The sequence below is a fragment of the Entelurus aequoreus genome, linkage group LG07, assembly GCF_033978785.1.
Source record: "Entelurus aequoreus isolate RoL-2023_Sb linkage group LG07, RoL_Eaeq_v1.1, whole genome shotgun sequence".
In the NCBI taxonomy this organism is placed as follows: Eukaryota; Metazoa; Chordata; class Actinopteri; order Syngnathiformes; family Syngnathidae; genus Entelurus; species Entelurus aequoreus.
In genome coordinates, this window is record NC_084737.1 from 60,607,687 (window position 1) to 60,621,924 (window position 14,238).

The following is a 14,238-nucleotide window of genomic DNA, read 5'->3' on the forward strand; positions in this document are numbered from 1 at the left end:
AAATTTCCCGCGAAACTTCCGGATAGCAGACGCGTTATCCGACGCTAGCTGCCGACCGCATCGATGATCGGGTGAAGTCCTTCGTCGCGCCGTCGATCGCTGGAACGCAGGTGAGCACGGGTGTTGATGAGCAGATGAGGGCTGGCGTAGGTGGAGCACTAATGTTTTTATCATAGCTCTGACGAGGTCCCGTAGCTAAGTTAGCTTCAATGGCGTTGTTAGCAACAGCATTGCTAGGCTTCGACAGGCGGCACAGCATTAACCGTGTAGTTACAGGTCCAGTGTTTGGTTTGGTGTCTCCTGATAGTATTGTTGATCTTCTGTCTATCCTTCCAGTCAGGGGCTTATTTCTTTTGTTTCTATCTGCATTTAAGCACGATGCTATCACGTTAGCTCCGTAGCTAAAGTGCTTCACCGATGTATTGTCGTGGAGATAAAAGTCACTGTGAATGTCCATTTCGCGTTCTCGACTCTCATTTTCAAGAGGATATAGTATCCGAGGTGGTTGAAAATACAAATTTGTGATCCACAATAGAAAAAGGAGAAAGTGTGGAATCCAATGAGCCCTTTTACCTAAGTTACGGTCAGAGCAAAAAAAGATACATCCTGCACTGCACTCTAGTCCTTCACTCTCACGTCCCTCATCCACGAATCTTTCATCCTCGCTCAAATTAATGGGGTAATCGTCGCTTTCTCGGTCCGAATCGCTCTCGCTGCTGGTGTAAACAATGGGGAAATGTGATGAGCCCTTCAACCTGTGACGTCACGCTACTTCCGGTACAGGCAAGGCTTTTTTTATCAGCGACCAAAAGTTGTGAACTTTATCGTCGATGTTCTCTACTAAATCCTTTCAGTAAAAATATGGCAATATCGCGAAATGATCAAGTATGACACATAGAATGGATCTGCTATCCCCGTTTAAATAAAAAAATTTAATTTCAGTAGGCCTTTAATAAAAACGATCTTAAATATTTGTTAAATGCACTAGAATCACTAACCCAACAAGGGACTTCTCCCAGTAGCTGCGGCCACTCGGCTTTACTAAGAAAATTGAGCATATTAGAAAGCATATTAGAAAGGAGATTAAAGATAACACGTCCAACTATGTTCTATTAATGCAGATACAAATGTATATATGTAACGCTCTCCAGAATATTGCTCTCTTTTTGAAGACATGACATTAGAATAGAATAGAATAGAATATAAAGTACTTTATTGATCCCTGGGGGAAATTCAGCACCACAGTTTGCTCACAATAGACAATAAACATTTAGGTATTTTTACATGTGAATAATATAAATACAATCTATTATACAGCATTATTCACATGTGAATAACATAAATACAGTCTATTATACAGCATTATTCACATGTGAATAATATAAATACAGTCTATTATACATTTAAGTACAGTCAAGAAGGAACATATGCATTATACAGTCTGATGGCTGTCGGTATGAAGGACTTCCTGTGTCGTTCCGTGTTGCATTTTGGGAGTCTGAGCCTTCCACTGAACGTGCTCATTCTCTCCGCCAGGTCCGAGTGTAGTGGGTGGGAGGTGTTGTCCATAATGGCTAGGAGCTTTGCTAAACTACTCCTCTCTGACACCACCACCAGAGTCAAGCTCCACTCCCACCGCGTTACTGGCCTTACTTACCAGCTTGTCCAGCCTGAATGCGTCCCCCGCTCTCAGTCTGCTGCCCCAGCAGGCCACGGCGTACAAGAAGGCGCCTGCCACCACCGACTCGTAGAACATCTTCATCATCTTTGTACAGACGTTGAAGGATCCTAGCCTCCTGAGGAAGTAGAGGTGGCTCTGTCCCTTCCTGTAGAGTGCCTCAGCGTGTTTGGACCCATTCAGCTTGTTGTAGATGTGTACTCCGAGGTATTTATAATCCTCAACCATGTCCACATCGACCACCATGATGGGAACAGGGATCGCCGGAGTACTCCTCCTCCTTCCCAGGTCCACAACCAGCTCCTTGGTCTTTGTCACATTGAGCTGGAGGTGGTTCTTTCCACACCATGTGACAAAGTCCTCCACCAGTGCCCTGTATTCCTCCTCATGACCATCTTCAATACACCCCACTATCGCAGAGTCATCAGAAAACTTCTGAAGGTGGCAGGATAGTGGAAATCGGTAGTGTAGATGGTGAAGATGAAGGGAGAGAGGACTGTGCCCTGCGGGGCCCCGGTGTTGCTGACCAGTCTGTCAGACACACAGTCCTGCAGTCGCACGTACTGTGGTCTGTTAGTCAGGTAATCAACAACCCAGGACACCAAGGGGACCTCCACCTGCATTGTCTCTAACTTCACACCCAGTACCCTAGGCCGTATGGTATCGAAAGCATGGAGAAGTCAAAAAACATATTAAAGGGCAGCACGGTGGAACAGGGGTTTGTGTGTGTGCCTCACAATATGAAGGTCCTGGGTTCGATCCTGGGCTCTGGATTTTTCTGTGTGTATGTTCTCCCTGTGACTGCGTGGGTTCCCTTTGCCTTCCGAGGGCAAAGGGAACCCACGGAAGGCAAAGAAGAAAGAAGGCTGGGGCTAGGTTGATTGGCAACACAACTAAAGTGTGTGAATGTGAGTGTGAATGTTGTCTGTCAGTCTGTGTTGGCCCTGTGATGAGTTGGCTACTTGTCCAGGGTGTACCCCGCCCACCGCCCGAATGCAGCTGAGATAGGCTCCAGCACCCCCTGCGACTCCGAAAGCGACAAGCGGTAGAAACATCAGAGAGCGGTAGGACATTAGAGGAACTTCTGCGACTCGTAAATGGTACAAAACAAATAGCATGTTCAGCTGGAATGCTTGGTTTGTCTTTGGTTTGACCCACTTCCTGGGAAACCTATCAAGGAGCTGTTGGTAATATTAGGCCCATCAGTACTAAATATTAATTCACATAACTTTCGGGGACGGGGGGACTGGAACTGCAACTGGAATTCCCAGGTTTTCTCATTCTTCTCCTATTTGGTAGAGTTTTTTCTTGCCCGGATGCGGGATCAGCTCCGAGGATGAAGTTGTTGTTTGTGAAGCCCTTTAAAGCATTTGTGATTAACGGCTATATAGACAAACTTTAATTGATTGATTCAAAATATGTACAGTATGCACCTGAAATGCTTTAATTTTTTCAAAAATTGACAGTGCGCCTTATAACCCGGTCTAAGTACGTATTACTTCTGGTTGGTCGGTAAGCACAACTCAAAGCAATTTTATTTGGTAAATGGTGTAATGATAGGTGTGACCAGCAGATGACAGTCACACTAAGAGATATGTGTGGACTGCAGTTTGATGCCTGTTAAATAAACGACTTAAAAATGGTCTGAAAAAGATCATCAATGCAACATTTTGACCAAAGAACCACCATTACATGTTATGTAGACTACAAGCAAGTGTTTTAAATGTAGATGGAAAAAAATCAACCGTATGACCCCTTTATTGCACCTTATAAACCCCTACGCCTTTTGTATGAACATAGACCTAAATGGACTCGCTCATCGGCAGTCCGCCTTATAATAGGTGCGCCCAATGGTCCGAAAAATATGCTAGACTTGTTTCACTTAAAACCTGGCGTTGTCTCTGTGTCCTAAAAATGCACTTTTTTGAGTGTGTTGGCGCAGGAGCAACACAGCGGTCACTTCCTGTCAATGAGAAAGGACGCAAAAAAAAGGCTCCACTTCTGCTACCGGAGTTTTTGTTAAGTCTGAAGTTTTTGACCACTGATTTGAGATCATAGCCACAGGAGAGTCACCTGGCATCTTAGATCTGATTTTTGTCAATTGAGAGGCACTGATACGCTGAAATAAGGCAAGTTGGTAGAGCCGTTAGCCTCAAGCCAACGGTGCCTTGCCGCAGTTCAAAGCGGTTGCCTAGCAACCAAAAGCTACGGCGAGTTTACAGCTGTTTTAAAGTGATTCCGACGTCGCAGAGTGATATAAGTTGACAGGCTGACACCTCAAATTGATCTCTGAACGGCGCAAGGTACGAAATTGTTGAAAAAACAAGTTAAAAGTGCCGCAACTCGCTAAAGAAGTAACTGCCGTTAGACAAAAGAGGCACTAACGTCAGCGACTGCCGCGATGCGAAAAGCTCAAGGAAAGACTGAAATCCCGAAACGTTCGGGGTCAGCTGACACAGAACACAAATGGGAACAAGATTTGAGGCTGGACACAGGACATGATGGGAATCAAGAAGGGATACTACAACAACTATTCCATGAATTTAAAGAAGAAGTGATAGAAGAATGGAAAGAAATGATGGATGGATGGAAAGAAATGATGGCTGGATGGAAAGAAGATATGAAAGAAATGAAAGAAGAAATTAAAGAAATGAAAAAAGATCTGAGAACAGCAACAACAGAACACAAACAAGATGTGAAAAGTCTGCAGCGAAATAAAGAAAATCTGCAAACTCAGAACAACTCCAGAAATAATGAAGCCACTGAAATGTGCACACAAATGAAGACCCTTCAAGAAGACAACAACATGCTGAGGAATATCATAGATGAAATGGATCAGGATAAACGAATGAATTATATCATCGTGACAGGGCACCGAAATAAACCAAGATCCTATGCGAAAGCTGTGAATAATGAAGGTGAACCAGATGAAATGGATATGGTCTCAGCAGAACAGCAAGTGGTCAACTTTCTGCAATCAAAAGAAATTGAAATTGACATTAATACCATCGAAACATGCATCCCACTGAACGGAAGAAACAACAACGCCACTCCAGTCGTGCTCGTGAAACTCGTAAACAGAAAATCTAAAATGGCATTGCTGAGACAGGGAAAGAAGCTGAAGGGAACAAATGTGTACATGAGTGAGCATCTCACAAAACGTAATGCTGGAATCGCCAAGAAAGCATGCGACTTGAGAAAGCAGGGAAAAATCCAGGGAACTTGGAGCGCCAACTGTAAAATCTACATCAAGCTGAATGGAGGTCCAGAAGCAAGAGTACTTGCTGTCCATGACATCAAGGACCTGGACAATTTTTAAAGTTTACACAGCTTCCACAACAACGATGATAATGGACTCTGACAGAAAACAAGCACCTACATTCAGCATCGACACTACTATGTTCCAAGGGACGACTAAACAAGAGGACCTATATTCAGGATTGCATCCACCTACACTTACACTTATAGAGATTATTGAAACAACATCAAAGATTGTTGAACAAGAAAACATGGAACTACAAAATTTCTGCAACAAAGATCACAAAAACCAGGATTTGGAAAATGATATAGATCCAGATACACATTTTTTCTCCCACATCAGTAATAATTGTTTTTATAATACAGATGATCAATATAATAGCAACATTACATGTGATAACAAATTGTCAATTATTTATTTTAATAGCAGAAGCTTGTATGCAAACTACAACAACATTAAGAACTTTTTGGAACACATCAACGAACCCTTTAAAGTGATTGTTGTCACAGAAACATGGATTGATGATAAAAAAGGAATAGATTTTGATCTGGAAGGATATGAACTAAACTAAATCAACAGAACCAACAAAAATGGAGGAGGAGTAGCTGTGTACGTGATGAAGAACCTGAACTATAAAGTGGTAAAAAAACATGTCATTTGCTATAGATAATATCTTAGAATGTATAACCATTGAAATATGTCAGGAAAAAAGCAAAAACATATTCATCAGTTGTATATATAGATCACCTAAGTCAAGTATAGAAACATTTGAAGAATGGATCAAGGTTATTTACATGGACACAGAATCATTTTCTTATGTGGTGACTTTAATATTGACTTATTGAACCTGAACAATTAAAAGTCTATTAATGACTTCATTGATACAATGTACAGCATCAGTTTATATCCTAAAATCACAAAGCCAAGCAGAATCACAGGACACTGTGCCACACTTATTGATAATATTTTTACCAATGATTTTGATAATAACACTACAAGTGGTCTACTTATAACCGACGTTAGTGATCATCTGCCAGTTTTTACAATATATGATGGAAACTACAAGAAGAACATGGAAGACAAAAGGATATTTCGAAGACTATGCACAGAGAAGAGGATGATTGCTTTCAAAATTGAGCTACAAAAGCAAGATTGGGACAATGTGTACAATGAAAAAGAGGTTGATGAAGCATATGAACATTTCTTAAACAAGTTCATAATACTTTATGACAAACATTGTCCATGGATACAACTCAGTAATAAGCAGAGAAAGAATAATCAACCATGGATGACAAAAGGATTAAAAAATGCTTGTAAGAAGAATACACTATATAGAAAATGTATTGCACAAAGAACTACAGAGGCAGAAATTAAGTACAAAAAGTATAAATACAAGTAAACAAACATACTACGATCATGTAGAAAATAATATTACAGTGAATTATTGGACAGGAACAAAAATAATATGAGAGCAACATGGGGCATCCTCAATAGCATTATTAAAAATGGCACTAACAGGGACAACCCTCAATACTTCTTAGACGGAAATTTAAAAAATGACAACACAAAAGAAGTAGTTGAAAGCTTCAATAATTATTTTGTAAATATTGGACCAAAATTGGAAGAAAGGATTCCAGACCCAGTTTCAATTGAGGACTATAATGATACCATAGAGCGAAATCCCAACTCCATGTTCCTCAGTAATGTGACACAGGAGGAAATAGTTACAATCGTGAAAAAATTTAATTTTAAGACTTCAACTGATTGTAACGGAATTGATATGGACCATTAGTAACCTATCATTTCAAACAGGTACATTCCCAAACAAAATGAAAATAGCTAAAGTTGCACCAATTTATAAGACTGGAGACAAACATCAATTTACAAATTATAGACCTGTTTCTTTACTTCCACAATTTTCTAAAATCATTGAAAAACTGTTCAATAACAGATTAGAGAGTTTCATAAATAAAAATAGAATACTCGAAGAGAACCAATATGGATACAGAGCTAATGTTTCAACTTCAATGGCTTTAATTGAAATTACAGAAGAAATTACCAATGCAATAGATAGTAAAACATGTGCGGCAGCGGTTTTTATGGATCTAACTAAAGCATTTGACACAATTAATCACAATATTTTAATCAAAAAACTACAACGATATGGCATCAGAGGGTTAGTCTTAAACTGGATAAGAAGTTATCTAACGAACAGGAAACAATACATGAAGCTAGGCGAACACACGTCTACAACGCTAAATATATCCTGTGGTGTACCTCAGGGATCAATATTAGGACCTAAATTATTCAATCTCTATATAAATGATTTTTGTAAAGTTACAAAAGATTTAAAGTTAGTATTATTTGCGGATGATACAACAGCGTTTTGTTCAGGAGAGAACACACAGAAGATAATACAAATAATAACAGAAGAAATTAACAAATTAAAAAGATGGTTTGACAAAAACAGACTATCGTTGAATCTCAGTAAAACTAAAATAATGCTATTTGGTAACAGTAGAAGAGAAAGTCAAACACAAATACAAATAGACGGAATAGAAATTGAAAGAGTACATGAAACCATATTGCTAGGTATGATTGATGATAAATTGAACTGGAAATCTCACGTAAAAAATATACAACATAAAGTAGCAAGAAACACGTCAATAATGTAAAGCAAAACATGTTCTAGACAAAAAAATCACTTCATATTCTCTACTGCTCACTAGTGTTACCATATCTGAGTTACTGTGTAGAAATGTGGGGAAATAATTACAAAAGTACACTTCATTCATTAACGGTGTTATAAAAAAGATCAGTTAGAATAATACATAATGTTGGATATAGAGAACATACAAATCCTTTATTTATCAAAGATACTGAAATTCCACGACATAGTGAATTTGCAAACAGCTAACATTATACACAAAGCAAACTATAACCTGCTACCCAATAATATACAACAATTCTTCTCAAAAAAAAGAGGAGAAATATAATCTTAGAGAGAAATGTAATTTAAAACATTTGTATGCACGTACAACACTTAAGACCTTCAGTACATCAGTATGTGGAATTAAATTATGGAATGGATTAAGCAAAGCAATCAAACAATGTACTAATATGATCCACTTCAAGAAATTCTTCAAACTTAAAGTGTTTACAAAGTACAAAGAAGAAGAACCATGATAAACATTCTGAATTTATTTAATTCATCCATTCTTTCACTCAAAATAATCTTACTTATCTCATCATATGAAATGTAACTTACTTCACCAATTATTATTTATTTATTTATTTATTTTTATTGTGATTACTAATGGAGTATATTGTGGATAAATTGAGAACAGGAAGTGAACAAACGTTTTAGCAACTGTTATGTAAAAGAAAAGGGGTATGATTAAATAAGCTCTGCTTCTTCCTACTCCTTTTCGAACATGTTGAAAACAGAAACTGGAAATTGTGATGTATCATGTTGTATGCTTGCATGTTCGAAATAAACTCAAACTCAAACTCATCAATTTGTTAAAACAATGGCTTAAAGGCCTACTGAAACCCACTACTACCGACCACGCAGTCTGATAGTTTATATATCAATGATGAAATCTTAACATTGCAACACATGCCAATACGGCCGGGTTAACTTATAAAGTGCAATTTTAAATTTCCCGCCACACTTCCAGTTGAAAAAGCCTTCGAGGATGACGTATGTGCGTGACGTAGCCCGGGGAACAGAGGTATGCCTTCCCCATTGAATACAATACAAAAAAGCTATGTTTTCATTTCATAATTCCACAGTATTCTGGACATCTGTGTTGGTGAATCTTTTGCATTTTGTTTAATGAACAATGGAGGCTGCAAAGAAGAACGTTGTAGGTGGGATCGGTGTATAGCGGCTGGCTGTAGCAACACAACAAGGATTACTCACTTGGATAGCAGACGCGCTAGCCGATGCTAACCGGCCACCGCACGGATGATCGGGTGAAGTCCTTCGTCGCGCCATCGATCGCTGGAACGCAGGTGAGCACGGGTGTTGATGAGTTGGGCAGATGAGGGCTGGCTGGCTTAGGCGGAGCGCTAATGTTTTTATCATAGCTCTGTGAGTTCCGGTTGCTAAGTTGCTAAGTCAGCCTTAGCGTCATTAGCAACAGCATTGTTAAGCTTTGCCAGGCTGAGATCTATTAACCGTGTAGTTACATGTACATGGTTTAATAGTATTGTTGATCTTCTGTCTATCCTTCCAGTCAGGGATTTATTTCTTTTGTTTCTATCTGCATTTGAGACAGATGCTATCACGTTAGCTCATGCTAAAGAGCTTCGTCGATGTATTGTCGTGGAGATAAAAGGCACTGTGAATGTCTATTTCGCGTTCTCGACTCTCATTTTCAAGAGGATATAGTATCCGAGGTGGTTTAAAATACAAATCCGTGATCCACAATAGAAAAAGGAGAGAGTGTGGAATCCAATGAGCCAGCCTGTACCTAAGTTACGGTCAGAGCGAAAAAAAATATGTATTTCACTGCATTCTAGTCCGTCACTCTAACATTCCTCGTCCACGAATCTTTCATACTTGCTCAAATTAATGGGGTAATGGTCCGAATAGCTCTAGCTGCGTTGAAAACAATAGGAAAATATGAGGGAGTGAACAACTGACAACGTCACACTACTTCCGGTAGGGGCAAGGTTGTTTTTTTTATCAGAGACCAAAAGTTGCGAACTTTATCGACGTTGTTCTATACTAAATCCTTTCAGCAAAAATATGGCAATATCGCAAAATGATCAAGTATGACACATAGAATGGATCTGCTATCCCCGTTTAAATAAAACAAACAGATTAGTAAAGTGCAATTTTTAATTTCCCGCAAAATATTCTGCTGAAAACGTCTCGGTATGATGACGTTTGCGCGTGACGTCACGGATTGTAGCAGACATATTAGGACAGCATTGTGGCCAGCTATTAAGTCGTCTGTTTTCATCACAAAATTCCACAGTATTCTGGACATCTGTGTTGGTGAATCTTTTGCAATTTGTTTAATGAACAATGAAGACAGCAAAGAAGAAAGCTGTAGGTGGGAAGCGGCTGGCTGCAGCAACACAACCAGGAGGACTTTGAGTTGGATAGCAGACGTGCTACCGGGAGTACGCAGCTTTGGCTTCCAAACATTTGATTGCTTGCCCGTACGTGCGTGCCGCTATGTGCATGTCACGTATGTAACTTTGGGGAAATATATGTGCTGTATGAACTTTACGGAGGTGAACGGTACTTTGGGCTGTGGGATTGAGTGTGTTGGTGGGTTATATGGACGGGAGGGGGGAGGTGTTTGTTATGCGGATTAATTTGTGGCATATTAAATATAAGCCTGGTTGTGTTGTGGCTAATAGAGTATATATATGTCTTGTGTTTATTTACTGTTTTAGTCATTCCCAGCTGAATATCAGGTCCCACCTCTCACAGCATTTTCCCTATCTGAATCGCTTCCACTGCCTTCTAATCCTTCACTGTCACTTTTCTCATCCACAAATCTTTCATCCTCGCTCAAATTAATGGGGTAATCGTCGCTTGCTCGGTCCGAATCGCTCTCGCTGCTGGTGGCCATGATTGTAAACAATGTGCAGATGTGAGGCGCTCTACAACTTGTGAGGTCACGCTACTTCCGGTACAGGCAAGGCTTTTTTTTTATCAGCGACCAAAAGTTCCGAACTTTATCGTCGATGTTCTCTACTAAATCCTTTCAGCAAAAATATGGCAATATCGCGAAATGATCAAGTATGACACATAGAATGGACCTGCTATCCCCGTTTAAATAAGAACATTTCATTTCAGTAGGCCTTTAAAACTTCACTACACATCACATCTGCATAGAAAATAAAATAAAATATTAAATATATGCAATAGCTCACAACAATTGCTCAAAAAATAATTTGGAGTTAAAGAACAAGACGGATGGACGCTCTCAACTGAATATAGAAAATACATTGAAAAGAAAAATAGATATGTGCACGTTTAAAGTGAATGCAAGGTGCTGTAAACCCCAAATTAGGCTATGAAGGTCTAAATATTACATGTTTTATCACTATTACTGTGTTGTTTGTATACACCAAGTGTAACAGACTAAAATAACTGTAATCTACTAATTCCTGGTGAGAAATATGAGCATGACAACAAGTGAAAGAAGTCTTGTGACAATCAGTCCACAAAGTCAAGACAACATCCACATCAACCAATGCCTGACTTAGAGAGGATGCAAACGCAGTGAAAAACTAACTCTATAACCCCGGTGAACCATACACTCCATTCACCGTTCTTCTAGACTTTGTTCCAAATCCTCTTCAGGGAGAAAACTAGTTACGGATAGATTGACTGACAAATCGCACCCTCTGCAGGCTGCTGCCAAGTATGAAATCCATTGTGCCGCCATAGCTTGAAAATGAGACACTACACAGTAAACATAATTTTGTTGAAATGTCTAATCCAATGAATATGTTTAAATTATTTAGAAAATTACAAACTGATCAATCAAGCTTTTATTTCCTATGTTCTGAGCTGGCGTGCTTCATTTTGTCAGCATTAACGTGTGTGGAAAAACATCTTATATTTCCCCCAATTAATTTGTCAATAAAAACTAAGTATTGTATATATTTGAAAATGAATAACATGAATGTTTCGGACTCACCCCTTAAGTTCCACATGGGCAGCAGCACTCCAACTCCATCACTGATGTTACTCATGTCGCATGACGCGCACCACGAGCACCGCGGCTATTTTCCTTGAGTCGTTAGTTCGTCTGTTCTTTTCCCGCTCCCTAAATTTTTTTCAACCAAATGACGCACCTGGTTTGTTTCGATAACAGCTCATTTGCATGTGTCAGTCTTCAGAGGCATTCTCTGCTCCGCGCACCTATCATAATTCAGTTCGGCATTAGAGCGCCGAATCGATAATAAACTAAATCAATAATACATGTATTTTTTTAATTGTAATGATCAGCCCACTTTGATCATGGGGTTTGCTTCTTCGCTGCTCACTAAATAATCGAGCAAGAGCGCAGCGCGCGCGCGCTCGGGAGGAGAGGGAAAGGCGTGTGACGTCACACGGCATCTTTTTCACCTTTTTAGTTTTGGATTCACTATTTGGCCTCATAACTCTGCTAAGGATGCTCCTGAGATAGAAGCGAGGGTTGGAAGATGTTGGTCGCAAGGACGACATTTTGATGTCAGATGTTGTGGGGACACTCTGCCTGAGTACGGTGGACGACGTGGCTTGGATGGGGCGTGGCTCAAAGGGATAACATCAGAGATCATTAACTGGCAGACCGTGGTCCGAGTCTAGACCCGGACTCCGTCCTGTACGTACCCGAACATATAGTCAATAATCATTTACGTATTTTAAGTTTCGACTGAGCTCCTCTGTTTTGACATCGTCGGCTCAGGAAATTGACCATGCGCGTTAAGAGCCATCCCACATGGTACTTATTAGCCAATCAAATCTGTGCATTCCAAGCAGTACACATCATAGACATTTTATAAGTAGACGCAGCATCGACCGCTACTGCCTACTGGTCTGACGAGACGCGGGGCCGCCATCTTGGAGTGGTGACCGCTCCACTCAGTGCAATTCATTTGGCAGGAGCAATGAACTGTCAACGCATTTAATTCATCTTACCTCACTGGATACCAGTAATTTTCACGCATTTTTTTGTCAAACGTGTAGCTATGATAAAGGACACATGTTTTGGCGTGTTTTATTATTCATAGTTTGCTTAACGTAATGGAATATTGTTATATGCTATAGGTGACCAGACGTCCGAGATCAAAACTGGGAATACAACAATCCCAGAGAAGGGGTAAAAAAACGGTCAGCTATTTTTAAATTCAAGAGACAATATGATTAGGTTATATATACATGCGTATATCCTACATAAACAATGTATGAATACTTTAGATATCTATATATCAGCAACTGTATCTCTGTTGCTGCAGCAGCAGATAGTTTATTCTGTCTTGACACTTTGTATTGATATTTTGTATTGCATTCTTCCCTTAAATGATAATGTTTACAGTGATTGTTTTATATTTATTTTTTATGTATGTCGCTTTGGATGAAGCGTCTGCCAAATACTTAAACATAAACATATATAAACACCTAAAAGTCTTTACATCAGCTAAAACCACCAATCTGTTTCACTTGATTCAGAATAAAACCAAATTCTGTCTTACCCAACAATGTTAGTATTTGAATATCTGATTGTCTAGTTAGCTAACACAATATCTTTGTTTTCTACCTGTTGTTGTGATCAGATGTTATTACAGGTATGACCGCTAGGGGGGCAGTACTGGTTAGTATGCTGCTTACCGTACCACATAAAGTGGTAGAACAAGACTGCATAAAAGACACATGTATGTTGTTGAGAACATGGAGCATTAAAAGTTAAGTCACTTGCTATAAACAGCCTCATCCTTCAAACACGAACATGACATGGTACCAGAAGTAAACTCGACTTGACGACATGGATTTAAAATCACCGGAGAGTTTGAAACTAACGGGGAATGTCGACGAGAACTGGCGCACCTTCAAACAGCAGTTTCACCTGTACATTGCGGCTATGGGACACGAGACAAAGTCGGAGGCGAGAAAGGTAGCGCTGCTGCTAACAATAGCAGGGCCACAGGCCATAGAAGTAACACATTTGTGTTTGACACTCCTGACGATAATGGAAAGTTGGATGTAGTGCTTAGCAAATTTGACGCTCACTGTTCTCCGAAGAAGAACGAGACGTACGAAAGGTACGTGTTTCGGTCTCGTACGCAGCGGCAGCATGAGCCATTTGATAGCTTCCTGACGGACTTGCGGCTAAAGGCGCAGTCCTGCAACTTCGCGACGCTGAAGGACTCCATGATCCGGGACCAGATAGTCTTCGCCGTGGAGGATAAAAAGGTCAGAGAGAGGCTACTACGAGAGATGGAGTTGACGCTGGCGGGAGCCATTAAGATCTGCCAGGCGAGTGAGCTGTCCCAAAAGCACGTGAGGACGTTCAGCGAGATGTCTGCAGTCGCCTCGGCGCAGAGCGACAACGCGGCAGCGGTAGGAGCAGTGTCGTACCAGCGGAGACAGCGCACACAGACCCGGCCTGCACGGCAGTCGGAGGACGTGATGATAAGCTGCAAGCGCTGCGGCACAAAGCACAAGCCCCGACAATGTCCAGCGTTTGGTAAGCAATGCTCAAGTTGCCAAGGCAAGAATCATTTTGCTAAACAGTGCTTCTCCAAATGGAAAGAGGGGAAGAAAGGAAAAACTGTAAACATAGTA

At 40.3% G+C, this 14,238-nt stretch overlaps 1 protein-coding gene across 2 annotated transcripts in view; it reads right to left on the reverse strand.

Annotated features, from left to right (window-relative positions):
* The window catches only part of chrm4a (cholinergic receptor, muscarinic 4a), a 126,786-nt gene extending 114,694 nt beyond the window's left edge, over positions 1 to 12,092 (reverse strand). The window contains exons 1-2 of one of the 2 annotated variants that reach the window (XM_062054134.1): positions 11,609 to 12,092; positions 8,863 to 8,943 (exon numbers count right to left, since the gene is read on the reverse strand). Coding sequence is in view for 1 of the 2 variants with exons in the window: in XM_062054131.1 (XP_061910115.1) it covers positions 11,609 to 11,663 (55 nt within the window). In the remaining variant the exon portion in view is untranslated. The remainder of the gene's footprint in view (positions 1 to 8,862; positions 8,944 to 11,608) is intronic. The other variant, XM_062054131.1, reaches the window with a different exon arrangement.
* Between the last annotated feature and the right edge of the window lie 2,146 nt (positions 12,093 to 14,238).